Consider the following 24,647-nt stretch of genomic DNA (forward strand, 5'->3'; position numbering starts at 1 on the left):
CCCCAGATGTTAACAATTTTTTGTGGCAGTTGGCACTAGGTTTGACTGCATTTAGAGTTCGGCTTTCCTTTTCTCCAGAAAAGGTGCTTTAGACCGTGTAGAACATTGTTTCTTCTTTCTTCTTCTCCAGATAGGGTAGTGTGTTGCCAAGAACCTGCTCCTTTTCTCTTTCTTCAGCATGTATCTCTCTTCTCAAGAAAGTTCTTGTTGCTCTGTTCCATCCATTGTGTTCATGTCCCAGGCAACAGGGTCACTACAGGGGTCAGGGTCCCAGGACCTGCCCTCCAGTGCAGTCAGGCTCTTCTAAACACTCCCATAGTCCCAGTTAATGACTGCTGATTTTTGTCCTACCAGCCACCTTATCCTGCAAGGCAGGACAGGGGATAAAAGTGCCACTTTTAGTTACGTAGCAGTTTGATTCCAATGAAAGAATAGGCAAGTATTCACATAATGGACAGCTGCTAGTTTTTCAAAATTTAGATCAGTTATATAAACAAGTTCCAATATTTTGAAGCCTTCTTTCCCTCCCTGGAAATAGCCACTAATATGCATTTGGTATATCGTTCTATATTTATAATATACTTTTCGGCCCATAAGCAATGTGTGGCTCTAACTTGTTACTTATTTTATCTGCTGTATAGTATTTTGTTACACATGTCATTTAGTCATTTTCCTTTTTAAAGAAAATAGTTTTTTTTTTAAGTGTGTGTGTGTGTGTGTGTGTGTGTGTGTGTGTGTGTGTGTGTGTGTGTGTGTGTGTCTACCTTTGGAGACCAAAAGGAGGTCCAGATCCTCTGGAGCTGGAGTTGCAGGTGGTTGTGAGTTGGAACCAAACTCAAGTCTTCTGGAGGAGCAGCACGCACTCTTAACTGCTGAGCCATCTCCAGCCCCTCCGTTTTCCTCTTGGTGTACCTTCATTAAAGACAATACTGCAGCCCTGTCCTTAGACTCACGTGGACATTTCTTCAGATCGTGAACCCGGAGGCTGGATTATGAAGAGATGTGGCAGGGCTTTCTTTAGCTTCAGTAGGTAGTGCCAATCCCTTTTTTCATTGTTGTCGTTATTTCCTCCTCAGCTTTCTTCCTCATTCTTCTTCTTCCTCTGTTGGTGCTGGGGATTGAGCCCAGGGCCTTGGCCATCCTAGAAGAGTGCTTACCAGAGATGAGTTTTCCACTCCGGTTGCTTGCTTTGATTTGGAGAAGCTTTTAATGCGTTCTAATACTAAAGTCCATGTTTTGTAAAAATTTCTCCCAGTCTTTGACTAATCATTTAACTGCATATAATGTCTTTGGTTGAATTAAAAAGTAGTTTTTAAGTAGAAGGAAATATTCACCTTTTTGTGCCTCATAGTTCACATAGTACAGTTCCTTCTTTCAAAGATTGGCATTTCTGCAGTTTCTTCCTATTGGCTGCAGATAATTGTTCTTGTTTCATCGGGAGATCGTGACTGGTCGTGGGCAGATTAGCCTAGCATAACTTGCTCTTGAGTGTGTACACATCTACTGTACTTCTACTGACAGGACCTTGTGGAGTCTTTATGCTTTTGATTTATGTCTCATGAAGGTCTCATGCCACCTCATTAAATGTCACGCCTTACCTTTTAATGGCCACGTTTTGTCTTTTTATTATCTTAATCTTGATAACATTTGGTTTAATTTCTGCCATTTCATTTTATGCTTTCTATATTGGCAGGTTTTGTGTGATTTTTAAATCCCGTTTCTAATTTTTTTTTTTTTAATTCATGATCTTTTTCTTTCCTTTTCAACTTTGGGTTTTGTTTTATTTTGTTTCTTCTTTTCTTTTTAAGTTTGTAAAGCTATTTGTTGAACACTCTGGACCACTAACTGGACCACACTCCTCTTCTAAACCCACAGCATTGAGCCACATGGCAGAGCTGAGAGCAGTAAATGTTAACATAGGAACGAACCACTAAGAAAGTGTATAGAAATTGCTGCCTTTGTCCATGCATATGCTCCCTACCTCCAAACTTTGATGTTTAGCACTCTCTTTTTACTTGTTTTCAGCGTGATATTTGAATAAAAGCCCAACATTAATTAAATATCTTCCCTACATACAAACAGGGAGAAATTAAAATTTTATTTTCTTTATTTTCAGTTACTCTTCTTCCTTCTAGTAGTGTGTTTTCTCATATTTTCATTCTTGTAATAATTACTGAGCTTCTTCTTCTTTCTTGTTCCAAGAACTGCCAGATGCTGTAGTAATGGTATTCGAATACAGACCTTGCATTTATGCAGCTCGTATGAAAATAAGTTGAGTAAATATGTTGAATGATAGAAATAGGTAGTTGGTGCTACAGTGGAAAGGAGAGCATTAGAAAAGATATGCAGCTGGCCGGCTGTGGCACACGCCTTTAATCCCAGCACTTAGGAGGCAGAGCCAGGCCGATCTCTGTGAGTTGGAGGCCAGCCTGTTCTACAGAGCGAGATCCAGGACAGGCACTAAAACTACACAGAGAAACCCTGTCTCAAAAAAAAAAAAAAAAAAAAAGAAAGAAAGAAAGAAAGAAAAGAAAAGATATGCAGTAACCCTTGGGAGGAAACGCTGTTTGACAAGTGTTTCCTCTCTTGACACATTGAATGGCGTGTTAGACATTTTCAGGGTACAGGTGTGAAAAACACAGTTCCCATGCTTGAAAAGCTTGTATTCTAACCAGGACCCTGGGAAGATAAAGATATGGGAATAGTTAGCATATGGTGGCTAAAGTTGTACTACTGATGAGTTTTCCAAGGAGGTATGGTATATGATGTCAAATGCCCTGAGAATGTCTCCTCAGCAGAGACAGGGGAGTCGGGGGTGTGCAGTGAAGAAGACTAAAGACTGGAAACCATGAGAAGTCATTTTAAAATTTTACCCTGACTATTGTAAACATAATTAAAGATGGCTGAAACATCAACTACAGTGTGGCTGAAAAAAAGATTGGTGATGTTGGTAGGACATTACAGTAGTGATTTCATCAAGAAGCCATTTCACTGATCCGAAGCCACACCCGAGCATAAAGACCACTTGCACAGAAGAGAGTAGAGAAGTGAAAATGATAATTTGAGGGAAATATAAGGCATAATTGTGGAGTTTTGCTAAGATTGGTAGTTTGGCAAAAACAGAGGAAACCCTTTAAAACTTTGGGAATTCAGTGACTAGAAAACAGTCTTGGCTCCTGGTCTGGGGCAGTTCCTGCTGGGTTCTTTACTTTCCAGAAACTGCTCCGCAGAATGATAATGTTTGATAACTATTTTCTAGGGTCTCAGGGTTTTGGTTAGGGGAAACCTGACATACACTCTTTTCTAACGTTTAGGATGTTTGTGTTGAAGTGATGAAAGAGATAGAAGTAGTTAATGACTTACTCTAGCTAGGTCTTGCTTTTCAGATGCCTTAGAATGGAGCCAAGAATTCATGTTCGCCATGGATCTTTGAACTATGAGTTTCTAATTCTGTTTGCTACTGACAGACATTTGTGCATTTTCCTGCTTCTTTTTTAGCTCTGTTTATGCCAAATATACTTTTGCCTTTTTCCTATCATAAAACTATTTGGTATTCCTCCTTACCCAGTTTTTTTTTTCTTCTTTATAATCTGTATCTTCTCATACTTTTGAAGCTTTTTGCAAAGATGTAAAATCACTTTGTAAATTATGATGTGCTCCACTATCCTACCATGTATGAAGGTGAGATTTGTTAGGGCAGAATCTGTTAATCTATTTTGTGTTCCTACTACAGAATTCTAATCATAAATAAAAGCAATGCATTGTCTTAATTTTGGAGGCTAAGAAGTCTAGTATCAAAGGAGTCAGCATATGATGAGGCCTTTCTTGCTGTGTTATAACACGGTGGAGGGGTCATCACATGGTAAAAGCCAGTATGCAAGGCAGGCAGGTGAATCTCTGAGTTTGAGGCCAGCCTGGTCTGCATAGTGAATTCCAGGCCAGCCAAAGCTACATAGTGAGACCCTATCTCAAAAAACAAAAACAAGTCCATGTGTATTTCTGCTGAGGTCTCTCTCCTTTCTTTAAAGACACTAATCCCATCATGGGAGTCCCCACTCCTGTAGCCTCATTTATCCCTGTTTCTAACATACAGTCTTTGGGAGGAATGTATTCACACTATACCAGAGACTGAACTTTCCCACGTTTTATTTTTCTTTGTTAACATAGTGTCTTGTATAATTGACAGAGTTTAGCATACTGGGAATATATGATCTTTAGTTGATTAGCTGAAGCCATGCAACTACATAATAGGGTCTCACACAAAGGTGGACCAAATGTACAATGGTATATACCATAAAACCACGATTTATAGTAGGCTTTGCTACTAGGTTTATGTAAGTAACACTTTTATGCTCATACAGTAATGAAATTACCTCATGGCATACTTCTCAGAACACACCCTTGTTAAACATGGCTATAATGTCATTTCTAAGATGGGCATGTCACACTAGGTTCTAGTTTGTAGTTGTAGCTGGAGAGTTTTCTTTCTGGGTCCCGCCAAGCCCCGGCAGTCCGACAGCCCACTTATAAAATAAACACACAGACACTTATACAATTTGAACTGTTTGGCCTAATGGCTCAGGCTGCTAGCTATCTAGTTCTTACATCTTAAATTAATCCATTTCCATAAATCTATACCTTGCCACGTGGCTCATGGCTTACCAGCATCTTCACATACTGCATGTCATGGCGGCGGCTGGCAGTGTCTCCCTCCGCCTTCCTGTTCTCTCAGTTCTCCTCTCTGTTAGTCCTGCCTATACTTCCTGCCTGGCCACTGGCCAATCAGTGTTTTATTTATTGACCAATCAGAGCAACACATTTGACATACAGACCATCCCACAGCATGTAGTCATTATATTTATGTTGAAATTCTGCTGTTAGGTCCTCTGCTGTTTACACTTTCATTTTTTTTCTTCACAGGATACATTCCTATCTGAATCAATAATTGTACCTTGAAGGGTGTTGTTAGGGGATTTTTGATGTGGGAGCACAATACCTCATTACTGAGAGCTTTATCGTCTCACAGGGAGGTTCATACGTAGGAAGGAGGTTTCGAGGTTGCTCTAGCTTCTTGGTACCATCCAGGCCCTAATGCTTTCCACAGTTCCACATTGCCATCCTCTCCACAGTATAGTCTTTCCTTGTGGCTTCAAGATGGCTACAGGACTTTTCAAAGAGTGGCTAGAGGTAGAAAGGTATCATTTCTCCTTTATCATTTTTTTTTCCCCAAAGAGAGAACTTTTCCCAAATGCTTTCCCTACAGGTCTCATTGATCATGATTTAATTTTGTGCTTTGGCGAGATAAATACAGTGGCTGTGGTTGACATGATCCAGTCAGGAATAGGTGGCTTAGTGGAGGATTATCACTGGAATTCCATGAAAATGTTGGGTGTGAAATAAGGAGTAAACAGTATCCACTGCAGATGCTATCTAGCTGTCTTTGACCTTCTCATTTGAAAAATTGATGCCATCGTCGTCGTTTTCTAAGAGGAGAAAAGAGAATTTGTTCTGTTTCCCCTGAGTTTGCTGTTAGTTTGCTGTTAGTTGGCAGTACCACACTCGGTCTTGTAATAGACATTGACTGTGCTCCAGGTGCTCTACTTAGCTTTGGAGAAGTAATGGAGTCACCACTGACCCTTGCAGTCTGGTGGACAGGATGGTGGAGGGAAGGGAGAAGGAAAGAGTTACTCGAAATATACTGATTTTAGGAAATTTATTTTTCAACAGATGATGTGAGACATGTGGATTTGTGATATGAATTCATTTGAAAAGCCACTTTGGGGTAAGTTGACAAAATTGGGAATCAGTGACTTCGAGATTGTACTTCTCCATGGATTTAAAAACTTATCTATCCGTTGGATTTTATGCCTTATACACGTGTATTACAAGGTTTTGTTTTGTTGTGTTGTTTAGACAGAATTTTGCTCTGTAGCCCTGGCTAGCCTCAGACTCACAGAGAACTACTTGCTTCTGCTCCTGCCTCACCCTCAGGCTGGGGTGAGTGGTGTGTGTCACCATGCTCAGCTCTAGAAGGCTTTATACTGAGTTTGTATGTCAATAAAATCTGAGAGACAGAGCAGTAAGCTGTAGTCCCCGCACTACTTTATTAGTATGTTTATATTTATTTCTCATTAGCAAGTCAGTTTGAAGACTAAATGAAGACCAGGTTCAGAAAAGAAGTCTTTAGCTAGCACTAAACTTACCCATAATCTTCTCATGTGACTGGGAACTCATTTACAGTACCAGTGTTGTAGATGCTGGAGTAAAGTTTGTCTTGGAACTTCTCTTTGTAGTATTTCAGATGGTCATTTTCATTACATCCGTGTATATGTAAAAGAATACTGATGGTTTTATCTAAGAAAGCATTCTCTTTTTTTTGTCTTGTAAAAATAAAACCTATCATTTACACTCAGGAATAAAAACAAGATGCTGTGGGCACCTCCCCTGTTTACATTGTACTAGACATCTTAGCAAGGTCACTGAACTAAAAGTCAACAAATAAGAATCAAGTACATTTCTCAGTTGGGCATGGTGGTGTGTGCCTTTAACACCAGCATTTTGGAGGCAGAGAGGCAGGTACAGCTCTAAGTTCGAGGCCACCCTGATCCCCAGAACAGCCAAGACTACACAGAGAAAGCCTGTCTCAAAAAACAAAAAAAAGCCGGGCGGTGGTGGCGCACGCCTTTAATCCCAGCACTCGGGAGGCAGAGCCAGGTGGATCTCTGTGAGTTCGAGGCCAGCCTGGGCTACCAAGCGAGTTCCAGGAAAGGCGCAAAGCTGCACAGAGAAACCCTGTCTCGAAAAACGAAAAAAAAAAAAAAGAAGGAAAAGAAAAAAAGGAGAATCAAGCGCATTTCTATAAACTAATAACAAAATTACATCATTCAGGTAGAAGAAAATACTTCAAAATATCGAAAGGTGACTTGCAACAAAATTATGAGATTTATTGGACTCTGTTAATACAGAGGCCTAAAAACATTGAGAAATGGGACTTTTGTGGATTCAGAGTCATAAAGATAACAGTTCTCTGGTTACTCACAGAATTATTGTAATTTAAGTTAAATTGCAGTAGCTTTTGGAATAGAGTTTTAAAAGTCAATCTGAAAGTTTTAAGGAAAACCAATGAGAAACAGTAGCCAAAGCACTCCTGAAAAAATAAAGGGATGGGTATGGATGCATGCCTTTAATCTCTTTCTTCAGGAGACAGAGGCAGGTGAATCTCATTGAGTTTGAGGCCAGCCTAGTCTACTGTGGTGACCCACAGAGGCTTCCTATAGAATCTGAGCTTGCTTTACCCAGCAAGGCTGCATAATGGGATAATTTGGCCACAGGCGTGGGCACCAGGTATTTGGAAGTGTTTACACTTGGCTGTACGCTGTGCTTTGATCTTGCAAGGGGGAGGTCTTTTGCCTCTCCTCTTGTCATATTATAAAAAGCCCTTTTGAATAAAGCTCTAGGTGACTGGGTATTGACCCAGGGCTCCTCCGAAGCTATCCTGTGTCTCTGTCTTTCTTATCTTTCTATCTTTCTATCTAATATTTTCTCATTCGGGGAGAAATCACAAACAAGATGGGTGGTGGTAGAGCATGCCTTTAATCCCGGCACTCAAGAGACAGAGGCAGGTGGATCTCTGAGTTTGAGGCCAGCCTGGTCTACAAAGCAAGTTCCAGGACAGTTGGGGTTGTAATACAGAGAGAAGCCCCATCTTGAAAACCAAACCAAACCAAAAACACACAGTGAAAGGTGACCATCAAGATGGTTTAGTGGTTTAAAGCACTAGCTCCTAAGCCTGACAACGTGAGTTCAAGTCCCATCTCTTGTCCAGCTCCTCAAAGATAAACTTCACTTTATTTTCTGAACTTAGAACCCTTCCACATGGTAGGAAAGTCAAAATCTTTTAAGTTTGACATAAAGGCATTATTAATAATGATTTCCAGGTAGAGTGTTTCTGAAGACTTGGGAAATTTGAACCGTAAAAGATATTTACTAAAGGTAAGCAGTGAACTAGAAACAAAAATACATGTAGAGCTTATAACCGACACAACATTATATAAAGAATTTCACAGCAAGAAAAAGACGAAACAAACTACCTAATAGAGTATTGGGTCAGATTGCAGTAGGTCTGTGAGAAAAGAAACAGGATGACCACCAGTAATGGCAGAGATGGCAGAATGCCAAATACAAAGCTGAGGTCCTAGAAGTTGGGAGATGAGGCAGGAGGATCTGGAGTTGGAGGCTAGCCTGGATTAAATGGTGATACTCTATCTCAACAAAGAAACCAGATGTGCATCAGCAAAAGATAGTGACTACTCACCAAGACTGCCAAAAAGAAAAACTTCTGACAACAGTGTTGCTAATGGTAAATACACCAGATTGATGATGTCTAATCATAATGAAAGTATGTATCTCTTCTGACTGGGCACCCAGACTATATATTGGAGAGCTGGAATTCTCTGGAGTACTCAGCGAAGAAGAGTTTTCACATTTTTAAGTGGCTAAAAAAAAAAATGGTTTGTAATATAAAATTAAGTTTCAATGTCTGTAAATAAGTGGTTGAAATGTTGCTGCATTCATTTATGGCAGCTTTCTTCCCACAACACAGCTCAACCGAAATTTGCCATCTAGCCCTTTGCCAAAACTGTTTGCTAATCACTGCCCTACATAAATTCTCTCGTACCTGTGTTGGGATATAGTGCTCAAAATAACAGAAACCTTTGTTAAATTATGGCGTGTCTGTCCTGAATGACTAAAATGATATTTAGCCATTAATAGTGGAATATAATTGGGACAGTAGTTTATGGCAGTCTTAGAATTTTACTTTTCTGTGTTTGAAGAATTCTTTATATTTAGCATGTATCATTTTATAAATTTTAAAGAACTGTTAGAAGCCAAATCAGTCTATCACCTTTAGAAACTGATATACTAGTCACTTATACTCAACATTTCATGCCCCAAATAGACATATGAGCCAGTAAGCTCTGTTAAGAGTTTCAGCCAGTATTCCAAGTTATGTTTGTTCTCCTGACCTCTAAACTTGGGACAGTAACTCAGAGAAATACTTCAGTGATCACAACAGTGATTTTTAAATACTGAGTGGTGTTTCACTATATATACTATATATATATGTATGTATAGCTTGTATGCACATTCTTAGTTAGAAATCTAAAATGTTCTCAAATCTGGGACATTGAATGCAGATAAAACACTTAAAATGTTTTAGATTTTGGAACATTTCAGAATTTTGGATTGTGGAGCTCAACAAATTAAGTCTATGCAAATATTACAAAATCTGAAAAACTCCAAAATCTGGAGCAGGTCTTATCCCAGATATTTTGTATAAAGGATGCTCAAAGATACTAAAAAGAAATTTGCACACAGGTTGTTTTGTAGACATGTTCTCCTTTCTTCTTAGATGTCTGAGTGTGAAAAGCCTTGTTTTTAGATCTGAATGAAGTGACAGTAATGTATGTTTGGGAAGTGGTCATTAGACTTTAAAGAACGGGTCTGGGGACAGAGCTCACTGATAAAAGGCTTGTCTAGGGTACACTAGAATACATGAGATCCTGTGTTTGATTCCTAGCTCCACATAAACCTGTTATTGTGGTGCACACCTATAATCCTAGCACTGGTAGAGATAGGAGGAGCAGAAGTTTAAGGTCATCCTTGACTGCCTGGGAGTTTTAGGTCTTTTTGATCTAATGAGATCCTGTTTTTTGTTTGTTTTTAAATCCCCTCCATTAGCAGTCAGACTTTTTGCCAAGCAGTCTTCCGTGTGAAATGGCTCAAATATAATGCATGTGCCTAGCTTTTGTGGTGAGAGCCATTGTGTTCTGTAATCTTTTCATGTTTTCCCATAGTTATTAGTAACTACTTGCTGCATGTAACACACTCACCTGTCTCATTGAATAGGCATAATTTCGAGGCAGAAAAGGTCAGTAGTGCCCTTGTTTACTTTTACCTTTGCAGTCAGAGAATGCTGTTCCGATGAAAGAACATATGTTGGAGATCAAAGTCCCTGGTGATGTGAGCAGAAATAGTAATTCCTTATGCCTACCAGTATCATTTAGTACCTTTTCAGGTGATTTTTCTGGCTCTTGTCCAACAACCTTGTAAAGAACTACTCTAAGTAGTTCATAGATGATCTCACCTGTCCTGAATTGTTCAGATAATCCATCTTTGCTGACCACCCTATGTGAAGCTGGTACATTGCCTGTCAGCCTGCTTCTTCAGGGTATCTGCTTACATGACTTTCAGCATGGGGCACTTATACAAGGTGTTTCCTCTGTTTGCTTGATGGAATACATTTGGTCTGTTTCTCTCTTGATCAGCAGTGACACAGGCCTTTGAGCCTTTATGTTAGCTACTCAGTGACATGATTCTCAGGCTGCTCCAGAGCTCTTCAAGATAAACATTTTACTTGTTAGAAACAATTTTAATTAGAGTATCCCAAATGATTAATTGGAGTTGTGGATGAGTTCTTCCCATCACTTTCTAATGATGATTTAAGAGTGTTATGGAATGTAGAAGAGTGGGAAATAGAAACTAAAAAATTAGCAACATCAGAGCTAAGACTAGGCCTTAGATCTTAGAATTCCTTCTCTCCCCTGCGGGGTGTGCTGCCAATGTTTTCTGGGTGAGTATGGACTCGTTTCTACATAGGATCTGGTGGGGAAAGGACAGGGATTAGCGTGAAAAACTGCAGTACAGACTGTAGCGAGAACTGGCTAGTCAGACTGAGGTCACTGGTGGCTGAAGATCTTGTGCTAATTAATAGTTTGGCTTTTGCCTTAGAAGTCAGTAGAGCGGTTGAACAGAAAGGGAGTTAAGATCCAGGTTTTGATGAGACTGAAATAGTAGCTGTTTTATAGTAGCTGTTTTAAATTACATATCTAGTTACAGGAAAATAAACACAAATTTATACAATTATTGGCTATTTAGATTTCTCTCTCTCTCTTTTTTGGTTTATTTGTTTTTGTTTTTGTTTTTTTCAAGACAGAGTTTCTCTGTGTAGCTTTGGAGCCTGTCCTGGAACTCTGTAGACCAGGCTGGCCTCAAACTCAGAGATCTACCTGCCTCTGCCTCCCAAGTACTGGGATTAAAGGTGTGCGCCACCATCACCCCTCCCCACCCCCGCTAGATTTCTCTTTTATAAAGGCCTGTTTATATCCTTTGCTCATTTTTCTATTGGATATTGCTTTATAAGAGTTACTTATATAATAATGTAATTTCTTATTAATGAAATAAGTCCATATCTCTTAGTATTTATAATGTTAAATTAATCATATAGTCTGTTTCCTAGGTATTGAATTTAAGACAGTCTTTTTTTTTTCTTTTCTTTTTCTCTTTATAGGGTATGACCATGATTTCTGATGAAACCAGATTGAAATAATTTTCATGATATTTGTATATTTATATATATATATTTTAAAATTTTACATTTGACTTAAAGTGCCATGAGAAAATTTGCATATTGCAAGGTGGTTCTAGCCACCTCCTTGGTTTGGGTACTCTTGGACATGTTCCTGCTGCTTTACTTCAGCGAGTGCAACAAGTGTGATGAGAAGAAGGAGAGAGGACTTCCTGCTGGGGATGGTGAGTGGCCTTCTACACAGCTGTTTCCTTACGTCCATTGTCGTGTCTGTTGATGGGGTAGTCAAATTCTAGTCTGTGTTGTATGTTTACATTTAAGATTTATAGCTATATATTTAGATCTGTATACATTTAAATTTTATATTCTATAAAAATTTAAATTTTATATAGATTTAAATTTTAAGGTGAATCGTTAATTCCTAAGTTCCTGTGTTTTAATTATATTTCTAGCAATGTTGTGGTTAGTTCTTCTGACAGTTGAATGTTAAAGTGTCATGGAGTTGTTCAGTTTAGTTTTATTTAATACTAAATATTATTAATTTTCTACAAATTACATTACCAAATGACATAGGGAATCTCATAATAAAAATTGTACTAAAGATTGGTCTAATGCCATTATGCACAGTGGAACATTAAAGCTTTGTTATCAGGTATCTAGTCTCCTGCTTGGCTGTCTCATTTTCTAGGGCAGTGGTTCTCAACCTTCTTTAATAGAGTTTTCTTGTTGTGGTGACCCCCAGCCATAAAATTACTTTTGTTGCTGCTTCCTAACTGTGATTTTGCTACTGTTACGAATCATAGTATCTGTGTTTTCCGATGAGCTTAAATGACCCCTGTGAAAGGGTCATCTCCCCCCCTCCCCCACACACCCGCCTGTGTGCCCAAAAAAGGGTTGTGGCCCACAGGTTGAGAACCGCTGCTCTAGGAGAAGAAGTCTTTAAAGGTGCTTGAGACTGGGGAGTTCTTCTTGCTCAAATTATAGATATAGCTCCAATTAGCACTTTCAAGGATAAACTGTAGAATAGCCTACAGTGAAATCATTGCAGTATTATGGGAAGCAAAGAAAACATAAAGGACCTGGATAGGTAATGCTGATATTTTGGCAGGGAACATGGAAAATTCAGGTTTGGGATTTTTTTTGTTTGTTGGTTTTGGTTTTGGTTTTTTGAGACAGCTTTTTCTCTGCATAGTCCCGGCTGTCCTGGAACTCTATCTGTAGACCAGGCTGGCCTTAGACTCAGGTCCACCTGCTTCTGCCTCCCAAGTGCTGGGATTAAAGGTGTGCACCAACATGCATGGCTTGGCAGTTTTACTCTTTGTGGAAATGACATGTGGTTGTTCTTGCAGTACAAAATTTTTTTGACTATTTAATTTTTAATAAGGGGGAAGACCACCCCCCCAAAATTTGTGATCTAAAGTTATTTGTGTTAGTAACTGTGCCTGCTTAACCATAATTTTTGTAGGTGGATTTTCATAACCAGTTCTGCTTAGTTGCTAGAACAGGATGTTAGTAATAACTAGGTTAGCCCCATCAATCTACTTATAGATTCATGAAATACTTACGATTCTGCTGTTTTATAACATTGCTGAGTGACAAAACCCTGCCTTCCTAAATTGATAGAGCTGGACATCCTGCTCACTTTAATCAAAGGGCAAGTGTTAAATTCTTACTGGTAAGAAACCTGGTGTTCTTTTCCCAAACAGAGGCTGGCCTTTCCTTCACCCTGCTTTAGTGTATTGTCAGTTAGAGTGGGAGCTTATGGTGTTCTGTATGGAATGCAGAGGCTTAAAAGAAAAGAGAATAGAGAGTCTGGAGCGCATGAAAATTCACTTGGAGAATGTGTTTAGAGCTCTGATAGGTGCTCGACAAGAACAGAAAAAGAAAAGCTGGAGAGGTTGCTTAATGGTTAAGGGCACACTGGCTGCTCTTGCAGAGGACCTGGATTCAGTTCCTTGTACCCACATAGTGGCTCACAACTATCTGTAACTCCAGTTCCAGGGGATTGGATACATAATGTTCATGCAAATCACTCATGCACATAAAATAAAGTAATACATCTAAAAAGAATTTCTCCCTTTAAGAAACTTGTCACAGCTGAGCATGGTGTCTGAAGTCTTGGTATTTGTTAGGCTGAAAGAGGATCCTGTGCATGATGAGGATTTTGTCTCATCTGCAGGCAGTGCCATGCCTTCAAAGGATTTCAGACAAGGTGTTAAGTCATCTAACCAGATTGGGACTTTTGATGAGTAAGTGGTTGTGTGGCTAGAAGAGAGACAGGGATAGCAAGAACTTTTTGGAGTTTCTCTTGAAAGTTTGAAAGAGAGAAAAGTTGAAGCCGAACCTCTGAAAAGCCGTTGAACATTCTAATGAGTGGAATAAGGTTGAGTGGTCTGTGTCACGGTCTGTGTCACGTCCTCACAGTGGAAAACTGCACAGCCCCTTGGAGGTATGAATAGACTGGGAGGGCCCAGAAGAGGCTCTGATGTTGAGGGCACAGTTTCACTTAAATGTTGTTATACAAAAGCATGAGGTAATTGTTATGAAATTGGTATCAATTAAGGCTTTCTTCTTAGTTCTAGAGCTAGTGCAGAAGCCTCATGAAGGTCCTGGAGAAATGGGGAAACCAGTCGTCATTCCTAAAGAGGATCAAGAAAAGATGAAAGAGATGTTTAAAATCAATCAGTTCAATTTAATGGCAAGTGAGATGATTGCACTCAACAGATCTTTACCAGATGTGAGGTTAGAGGGGTAAGTACATAGTGTGGTCCTGATCACACTTGAATGGAAGATTTGTCTACATCCCCAAGAAATGCTTTGCCTTAGTGCTTGCTTTCTGTCAGTTACTGTTTAACTGTACTTGAAGTCTAAGTTAAATGCTGATAAAGTAACATTTCAAGATGTTACTGCTCTACTGACTCAGGAACTAGGAAAATGATTATTTCTCTCAACAGATTAGTAAGGGATTCTAAACATTTACAAAAATAGTCCTATGTTCAACCTTTTACAAAAAGATTTTAGGTGTATGTAACTTGAAGCAGTGAAGTGCATAGTCATACATGTATATCTTACTGAATTTTTATGTGTTAAGTACACAGCTGTGTAGCATCATCCAAACCAAGATATAACCCCTGAAAATTCCCTTTATTTTCCTTTCCAGTTACTTCTTCCACCTCCAGGGACAACTATTGTTTTGCCCCTTGTAAACATAGAAGATATACCTTCCCCATTATGGAAGGCAAGAGATTATCGACCTATGCTGCACAGCACTGTGCCTGTAGACAACAGCACCAAATTGCATGCATAAAAATTCTTTAAAAAGGAGCTGGAGAGATGTGGCTCAGGAGTTAAGAGCGTGTACTGTTCTTCAGAGGACCCAAATTTGACTCCAAGCAGCTCACAACCACTTACAATTTCAGAGCTTCAGGGGGATCTAACTCCCTCTTCTGGCCTCTTAGGGCACCTGCACTCACATGCACATTACACACACACACACACACACACACACACACATACCTTACAATTACAAAAATAAATCTTTTTTTTTTTTTTTTTTTTTTTTTTGGTTTTTCGAGACAGGGTTTCTCTGTAGTTTTGCGCCTTTCCTGGAACTCACTTTGTAGACCAGGCTGGCCTCGAACTCACAGAGATCCTCCTGCCTCTGCCTCCCGAGTGCTGGGATTAAAGGCGTGCGCCACCACCGCCCGGCCACAAAAATAAATCTTAAAGTAAAAATCTTTAAGAATGTTGATGTCATGTGCCTTTACAAATAGATATTATAAGCATGTTTAAAAATTTAGATCAAGGCCTTTAACACCTTTAATCCCAGCACTTGGGAGGTAGAGGCAGGCATATTTCTGGGTTCAAGGCCAGTCTGGTCTACACAGGGAGTTATGGGGATATATAGAAAGACTCCAAAATGGAAAATTTAAATCATTATCAGTTCCTACAAAAAATATAACTGATGCCAGAGAAAAGCAGAAACTGTAAAGTTGTATAATTATTAAATCAATAAATTATTTAAGACCTTTATACACAGACATACATAAACAAATAACAAACTTCCATTTACACACAGCCTTGCCACTTTATGTACATCTAAGGAAGAAACAAAGGCAGTCCTTTACTAGGAAAAGAAAGACCATACCAGTGTGCATCACAGAATCAGTGTGATCTCGGTGTGGAAATTAGATAAGGGTGTAATAAACAAGGAATGTTAGCCTAATCTCACTGATAGCATATATATGGATTTACAAATGAAAAGTTAATTGAATCTAGCAATATATAAATTTTATATGTTCAATTTTATACTGTTACCACAGTAACAGAAAAGATATATTGATACTGTTATTTCATTAAACACAGAGAAAATATTTGATAAAATTTGTTGCTGTCAAGATATGCCTTAGGAGCTTCAAAAGGAACTTCCTTAATCTGATCTGTAGGGTATCTAAACAGAGCAACAGGAAAACCCCTTAAAGCAAAGACCATGATGAATAATGTTTCTGAAAGCTCAGGACATGCATGGTGCCCATTGTCACTACTCTGTTTAGTGTTATACTGGAGGTCTTGGCCAGGCAAGACAATACAGAAGAATTTTAAGGATTTGAAAGATACTAAAAGATTTTATTTAAGCCAGGTGTGGTATATCCTCGGGAGACTGGGACAGGAGGATTGTGAGTTTGAGGAAAGCCTAGGGATATATAAGTCCTGTCAAAACCTTACTCTCAACCTCCCACCTCCAATGGATTATAGGTGGAACATTATAATCTATGTTTAGTAAGGTTGATGGTTTGTGGGTCAGTATTTCTTTTTGTTTTGTTTTAGTTTTTGGGGGCAGGGTTTCTCTGTGTAGCCCTGGCTGTCTTGGAACTTACTTTGTAGACCAGGCTGACCTTGAACTCAAATAGATCCACCTGTCTCTGCCTCCCAAGTGCTGGGACTAAAAGCATGTGCTACTATTCCTGGCCCAATATTTCTAAGGAAAAGATTTTAGTATATGTTAGTTATTTTTAGGCAAAAACTAGAAGATATTTTTAGAATATCCTTTTAGAATTATTAGAACATATCAAATGTGGGGGGGGGAACCAACTCTTTGAAGAAAATTCTAAAGTCCTATTGAGAGAAAATAAATGCCTAAATAAATGAAAGTACCCTGTGTTCATGATCAGTATTATAAAGATTTTGATTCTCTCATTTGTTAATTTAGTGTAGTTCTAGTTACAATCATAATCTTGTGTGTGTGTCCAGGTGGTGGTGGCACACGCCTTTAATCCCAGCACTGGGACGCAGAGCCAGGCGGCAACGAATGCCATTATGTGAGTTTCATGTAATTAGGACAAAAGAGAAACCTTTGTTTCCAGCATACAGAATAGTCGGGAATCTATGTCTTACAAATATAAATACAAAGACAGAGCCATGAATTATTAGATAGAATTCTCTTTAAACTGGGGAAAGATTTCTTAGACAGATCATAAGATGCACACACTAAAAAGGGGAAGGGGAGTTGATAGATAAGATAGGGATCAAACCCAGGACTTGTTCATGCTAAGCCAAGTGCTCTGCTATTGATCTGCACAGTCAACCGTCTTAAAGACTTTTCTGTTCATTAAATAAGAGAGTGGAAGAAAAATAAATTAAATCAAGTTATTGCTAAGGTTATTTGTGACATTCGTAACTCGTAAAGTGCTCAAATCCAGAACTATAGTTCCTATATATCAATAAGAAAAATAACCCAGTAGAAAAATGAGAGATTTGAGCCAGGCAGTGTAGTTGAAAGTTTTCCTGTGTCCCGCCTGACCCATGGTCAGGACAAATCTCTCTCACCTGCCAGTCCCACAGCCGCTCAGACCCGAATAAACACACACAGGCTAATATTATTTTTAAACTATAGCCATGGCAGGCTTCTTGCTAGCTAGCTCTTATATCGTAAATTAACCCATTTCTATAAATCTGTGCTTTCTCACGTGGCTTGTGGCTTACCAGTATCTTTACATCTTGCTTCTCCTGGCAGCGGCTAGCAGTGTCTCCTCTGCCTCTCCTTTCTCTTCCTGTCTTTGGATTTCCCACCTGCCTCTAAGCTGCCTTACCATAGGCCAAATGGCTTTATTTATCAACCAATCAGAGCAACATATATTCACAGCATACAGAAAGACCTTCCCCCATTACTTCCCCATTTCTGTCTAAACAAATGGAAGGTTTTAACTAAAACCTAGTAAAATTATATTTATCAGGCAAGAATTACAGTTACAATATCTTGTCTATTTGTATTTTGTAAAATTAAAGAAAAATATTCTATATTTGTGAGTTTAAAGTTTCATATCTAATTTATCTTTTATCATAACCAAGGAAAATTATAATTGTAACTATCTAGTCTTCAACTACATCAAAGACCTGAGAAGGATACAATATTACCCAAGTAAACAGGAAGAGCATTATAAGCAACTTCCAAAAACCTAGAATGACAGAGACAGCTGTCAGCCTGGACAGTCATCCAAAGTTCCTCTGGAACGTTGGGGCATCCATCTTCAGCCATACAGGCCTAGAGTCTCTCAGTCACTTTTCTCTGTGTCCTTTAGAATGTCTGGCAGTTTCTTCTGTGAAGCAGGAACCTGAAGGACCATTTTGCCTTGCAAGTTCAGTGGTCACTTTTCTATGGGTCCTGCATGTCCAGTTGATACAACATTTTGTCAAGCAGTCCAGGCAAGAACAGTTTCTTGCCCAAATGGCTATTTTTGCCAAGAAGAAGATAAACAAATGTACCATTTTTTATCATAACTTGTATTACCATCCTAAAAATATCCTTTTAGACCTTAAAACATTTTCTTAGATAAACAAGTTTTTATGTCTCTCAACCTTTATAACCTTTACATCTCTTATGTGAGTTTCTTTACTGAATTTGGTAACAAGGAAAACTGTAACTATCTTGTCTTCAACACCATTAGCGACCTGAGAAGGATATAAAATTACCTGAGTAAACAGGAAGTGCAGAGCAAGCATCTTCCAAAACTATAGAAATGACAGAAACAGCTGGCTGCCTGGACAGTCACCCAAGGTTCCTGTGCAATATTGGAGTATCCATCTTTGGCCTACAGGCCTAGAATATCTAACAGACTTCTGTGAAGCAGGAATTTTGAAGGACCATCCTACCTTGTCTTGGCAAAGTTAAGAGTTCACTTTTTTGTGTGTTGTACTTGTCCAGTTTAGACAGCATATTGTCAGTAGTGGAGGCAAAGGCAATTCCTTTCCCAGTGGCTAACTTGCCACAATAAAAGCAAACTCCATATGGAGGTTCTTTTATGCCTGTCACCATTTTTTGAAGTAGATTGGTGTTGCCAGGAGCAGATGTGTCTTACTGTCATGAAAAGCCATATGTTATTAAAACATTTTAAATGCCATATTCTGTAAGTCTCTGAAGTATTTGAGGACCACCTGTATATCTAAAATATATCTGTTTAACCTTGAAAACATAAATAACATGACCACAAGTTTGATTATTATAGGTGACTACTAACCTGTATTACTTAATTATCTTAAATAGTTTGTAATAATAGCTATCAAGGACTAGTACTTTTCATTACATTTTTTAATGAGTTGCATAGGTACAATGCCTGAAACAAGAGTAGAAACGTATATACAGTATGTATAACAAAAATGACCTCAATTTTGTATCAATATACAAAAATCCATACCAATGTAAAATATTTGAGACTAGTAGTTGCTTTTCTAGTATGTAAGTAGAGTCAGTAGTCTATTCTTTTATCCTGTCATTTCTATATCCTCCCTTTTTCTTTTCAGAATGAGATCCCTGAATCTAATCTTCTTTGTTTAGTTTTTTTCCTGACGATTACCAATAACAACTTGTAACTAACCCCCCAAATGATGAAGAACATTCATAACTCACTGAATGACCAAAAACCACCTACTCCATCTCTTGGGAATGTGGACATCATGTTCTCTAGAGTGCTTCCTGCTGTCTGTGGCCAACAGCATCTTAGGGGACCCTGAGAAAATTGAGATAATGGTCAGGTCCTGGGAAAACTAGCCATAGCATTTGTTGTCCAGTCTCTGCACAATGGGAAAGTGCAAAGCCTATCTGAAGCCCTGGCTGGAGTAGTCTGTGAGGCTGGACCATCTCAGCCAGAAGCCATGCAGCTGTTCTGGATACAGAACTCTGAGCAAACTGCAACAGAGGCACTCTGAGAGGCTGGATCACCTGGGCCACCCATTTTCATTGGTGTCTGGTCCCTTTGCTCTGAAACACACAAACTTTCAAAGGTACCATACATATCTGTATTAATACAAGTATGGAATATGTAGTCTGTACAAGTCAGCTAAAGATGATTTTTTATTGTTTTATGCTTGAGCAGGTAAAATATATGTTACTTCTCTTGTGTTTTTTGTTGTTATTGTTCTTGTTATCTTGTTTTATTTCTTTATTTTTGTAGCCTGTATTTTCAGGGGGTCTCCCCGATCAAATCTGATCTCTGTCAACAACCTTGAATGAATCCACAACCTTTAATTTTTTATAGAAACAAAAGCATAGCCTCTTCCTCAAAGCAATACATTTTCTGACTTCCATTTTAAAGTTAAGGCATTCCTAAAGTATCCAGTCCTTTAATTCAGTAGTCCCTTCCACAATCTAATGTCTCCATTCTCTGTTCATTAGTATTAAAAAAAATTCAAAATTCAAAATTAACACAATACTTTATAGGAGCTAGACTTCTGCATATTTTCCATCTTGACGTGGCTTATCCCTTTTATTTTATTCTCTCTTTAAAGACTAACCTATTATACTTTTTTCTCTGACTGTCTATACCCATCCCCCCCCCCCCCCTTTCTTTTGTTTTTTTGAGACAAGGTTTCTCTGTGTAGCTTTAGAGCCTCCCCTGGAACTCGCTCTGTAAACCAAGCTGGCCTCGAACTCACAGAGATGAGCTTGCCTCTGCCTTCTGAGGGCTAGGATTAAAGGCATGCACCACCACCTCTTGGCCCATTTTCTTCTCTTAAGCCTACACATGTATTTTAAATACACTGTAACCTGGTTAGGTTTGGTTTTTGTGTTTTGTCTTTTCTTCTGAATCTGTCTTTACTGAGCATCTGCAGCATTCTCTGATCATGTGAGACAAGTCTTAAGCTGTTATGTCAGCTGCCTGCAGCTCAGCTTAGTGCATGGTACTGTTGAGAGGAATGCTCCAGCTGGCAGGCAGGAGCCGGCAGCCATGCCTCTGTATGCCACCTAGCACCAGCCTGCTTGAGAGATTGCAGGACTAGGAAGGTATAGCCGGCTCCTCGTCCAGAACTCTTTTTTGCTTCCTCAGGCCCTGTGTTTGGATATTTTGAGCCCCCATGTTGGGCCATTTGTAGATGGACTTTTCTTTTGGGCTCCCAGCTCCCCAAAAATGACCTGAAGACTTATCATTAATTATGAAAGCTTAGGCCTTAGCTTAGGCTTGTTTCTAACTATCTCTTATAACTTAAATTAACCCATATTTTTAATCTATGTTCTTCCATGTGCTCATTACCTCATCTCCATTATGTCCATCCTGGTTATTCCACGTCTGGCTGACGACTCTGCCTTTCTTTTTCCCAGAGTTCTCTCTGTCCAGAAGTCCCACCTATACCTTCTGCCTGGCTATTGACCATTTAGCTTTTTATTAAACCAATCACAGTCACACATCTTTACAGAATGTAAAGGAACATCCACAACAGGTACATGCTAAAATCAACATTTATATCCTTCATGGCCCAGCAGTTTCAAACCTGGCTATGTTAGAAATGTGTGTATGTATGCAACAGGAGACAAAGACAAAATGTTTATAGCATTAAGTCTGTATTGGTTCCAAAATTTAAAATGTCTGCACTTCTATTAGTAGAGTAGAAGGTCTGGCATGGTGGTGCTTTCCTTTCTTCACAGCACTTGAGAAGCAGAGGCAGAAGGATTTTTGTTCATTCAAGGCCAGTCTGTTCTACATACTGAGTTCCAGGCCAGTCAGGCTACACAGTGAGAATAGAATAGTATACTTTGTAGTAGTAGAAATGAGCAAAAGCTACATGTCATTCCAAGGATGAATCTTGCCAACGTAATAAATATCAAAATAATCTCATATGTATAGAATATTGTTTGTGAGGAAGTCAAAACTGACCAAGTAAAACTCTCAGAACCACCGCAGTTTTTCCTTTAAGGACAAATGAGGTGGTAATAGCAATAGGGTAGTTTGTAAGGATGTGGCAGTGTTTTCTTCTCACTTAGTGATAGTTACATGGACGTTTGCTCTATACTAGCTCGTTCAGCTCACATTTTGGGGGTTGTTTTGTTTTGTTTTTCAGTTCTGGGAATTGAGCCCAACACATTGGTTTTGTGTGCTCTGTATTTGCTGTATTTTGTGATACAATCACTTTGGGAGTGAGTGGGAGGTGAAGCATTCTATAGCAGCAGTGCATCTGTGGTCCGGCAGCTCTAGTGAGGTGAGGGAATGGAGGGCAGGATAGGATGGAGTGATATGTGTGTGTTGATGGAAATGGCCCAGTTAAGAGGGAGATTTTTAACAAGGGGTGTTAAAAGCAAAGGCTTTGGGCATCAATAGGTGAGAAGATTTATAGACAAGAACAGATCATTCAGGCCCTCTAGAGGAAAAGCATAATTTTGTAGTCTTGATACTTACAGGACGGTGTATATTTGTGTTGGTGGCATTATGAAAGTTCACTTCTGGTAGCTTTTATTTCTTTTGTGAAATTGGAAACAAAGTTATAAATGAGGAGGGCAAGAGTGGTTTTAGAAATCTGAGATGTGAGAGAGTTTGAAGTTGTCAGGAAAGTGTAATGCTGCTAGAGTGTGGGAGAGCCCACATGAGGATTATAGTCAATTTAAAATGAGACCATCCAGCCTGGTTGGGTTTTTGTGAGCCACATAGAACAGCCCAAGCACAGATGCATGACGAAGACAAAGTTGGATTGAGCTAAGTTTTCATTAAATTTGACTTACTCTAGCTGTTTAATATTTTTTTTCATTTTGGTCCTTCCTTTCCTGTTTTGCTAATGGGCACAGTTTGAACAGATACAAATTTCAGCTTGCAGTTACTGCGTTGGAGCAGTACATTTTGTTTTTATTCATTCGGTGTAGCTTCTGGCATGCTATAATGGTCAAGGTGTGGATTTACTTTTACTTATTTACATGCTTCTTCATACCCATGTAATATAGTTTTGATCTGAGCATTCATATTTTACTTGAGTGTTGGGCATTTCTCAGATAGAGCTGCTTCAGCATTAACTCCAGTTTGATCTCCTGGACCAACTTGTGTATAATACCTTGATAGTGACATAGTCTCAGTCTGGCTCTGCTATTTACTAGCTTGTGATTCTCAGACTCTCTGTAGCCCAGAATCCTTATCTGTAAAACAAGGAAGTTAACAAGGGTGATTGTGAGGATTTATCCAGTGCTGTGATATTTCCCAGCACCTAGGATCCAGAGGGCCCTTCTGATCCAAGAGTGAGCTCTATCTCCACTGGGGATTCTTGAGAGAAACTGACTTCTAAGAAGATTTACAGTGAAATGAATGCCAAGTCAGAAATACAGACTAGCATTAATTCATCTTACGCTGGAGCTGAGCAGCATCTGCTTTTGTGAGCAGCTCCCTAAATGGGAAGATAGTGTCCCTAGCCTGTGACTTGCTCACCACACTTTTAAATCCTAACCCCCCTTGTTTCTAGAGTATAACTTAACTGGTCTGGATCATCCTGTGTCTGCCTGCAAATTTTACTGTCTTATGAACTGCCAAGATCATTTTTTCCTGAAAGACACTGAAAGAAAGAATGGCCTTGGCCCAATGTTAAGAATGGTTAAATAGAAGTAGAATCAGTGAATAATTTTTATAATGTGTGATCTTAAGAAAGGAGCCCTAAAACAAACCCCAAGTTAGTCAGAGGCCAAATTCATGCTATGTAGTTCACTCTTGATGTTTAAGAAGTAATAATGCTACCGTTTATTGAGTGCTAGTGTAGCAGTCTGTGTAAACATATACTTAAATAGTTGTCAGAATCAGACCTTGACTAAATGGCCTGTCTGTCTCAAGTGTATTTAGGAAGTGACCCAATGAAGTTGGATTCCTGGTCTCCAGGGCTGTGCTGTTGCTGCTTGTAAGGCTAATCTCAGTTGATCCTACCCTGAGTCCATACAGAAGAGACTTGTAACAGTACCAAGTTACAGGTACTTGTAACTAGATAGCCAGGCTTCTTATGAAGTGTTCATTATTATTGGTAAAAGCTAGTAATCGACCAAATTTAGTAGGTTATAAACAATGCATGAAAAGCACGGTTCATTTAAAGAGACATGGAGAAGAGTGTTGGAGTATATGTGATATAATACTACACTGTTTGGAGAAGAGGGTTGGAGTGTGTGTGATGATATAACACTACACTGTTTGGAGAAGAGTGTTGGAGTGTCTGTGATAATATAACACTACACTGGAGAAGAGGGTTGGAGTGTGTGTGATGATATAACACTGCATTGTTTGGAGAAGAGGGTTGGAGTGTGTGTGATGTAACACTACACTGTTTGGCACATGGATAACGAGGGGCAGATTTTGTTGTAAATGTAGGGTTTGATATGCGGTTATACCACTTACTAGCTGTCCGTTTGACAAGCTTCTTCTTTTCTCTAATCGTAGTTTCTTCATCTGAAAAACTTTCTAATTTCAGGATCCTAATTAAAAGTTAATTAGCAAGACCTTTGCAGACCAGTGACCTGAGAGTTAGGCTAGCATTGAACTTCAGCCATCAAAAAGAAAAGAACCCTTGAGAAACTTGGTCTCTTGCTTGTCTAAGGGACAACGCAGGACTGGAAGGGAGCTATTTTCCTCTTTCTTTCACTGTTCCTCCTCTTTACTGCCACAGCTTTCAGGCAGTTTACATAAGCAGCACAGAAGTGGCCACAGCAAATAGACAAGAGAAAGCCCATCTCTGTCTGACCAGAGGCCCTCTGGTCCCCAGAGCATGGGTAAACTCACCACTGCTTTCCTTCTCTGCTCCCCACCACTGCACATAGTGATGTGGATTCCGAAGTGGATGGGAAAATACATTACTATATGTGTTCATAGGATAGGTAGTATGCAGCAATAAAAATAATCTTGGAAGCTGGCTCAGCAGCTGAGAGACCTGGCTGCTCTTCTACAGGACCTGGCTTGGATTCCCAGCACCCACATGGCTGTTCACAAACCATCAGTAACATCAGTTCCAGGGGATCCAATGCCCTCTTTGGGCCTGTGTGAGTACTAGGGGCACA

General features: G+C 39.3%; 1 protein-coding gene across 2 annotated transcripts in view; it reads left to right on the top strand.

Annotated features, from left to right (window-relative positions):
* Positions 1 to 24,647, top strand: part of Galnt1 (polypeptide N-acetylgalactosaminyltransferase 1) — a 77,994-nt gene that overhangs the window by 22,808 nt on the left and 30,539 nt on the right. For both annotated transcript variants that reach the window (XM_052741670.1, XM_052741668.1), the window contains exons 2-4: positions 5,728 to 5,782; positions 11,351 to 11,592; positions 13,945 to 14,119. In XM_052741670.1, the coding sequence (XP_052597630.1) occupies positions 11,454 to 11,592; positions 13,945 to 14,119 (314 nt within the window). In that variant the 5' untranslated portion in view covers positions 5,728 to 5,782; positions 11,351 to 11,453. The remainder of the gene's footprint in view (positions 1 to 5,727; positions 5,783 to 11,350; positions 11,593 to 13,944; positions 14,120 to 24,647) is intronic.

Source organism: Peromyscus californicus, unplaced genomic scaffold (assembly GCF_007827085.1).
Source record: "Peromyscus californicus insignis strain IS unplaced genomic scaffold, ASM782708v3 Scaffold_17__1_contigs__length_78620276, whole genome shotgun sequence".
NCBI lineage: Eukaryota > Metazoa > Chordata > Mammalia > Rodentia > Cricetidae > Peromyscus > Peromyscus californicus.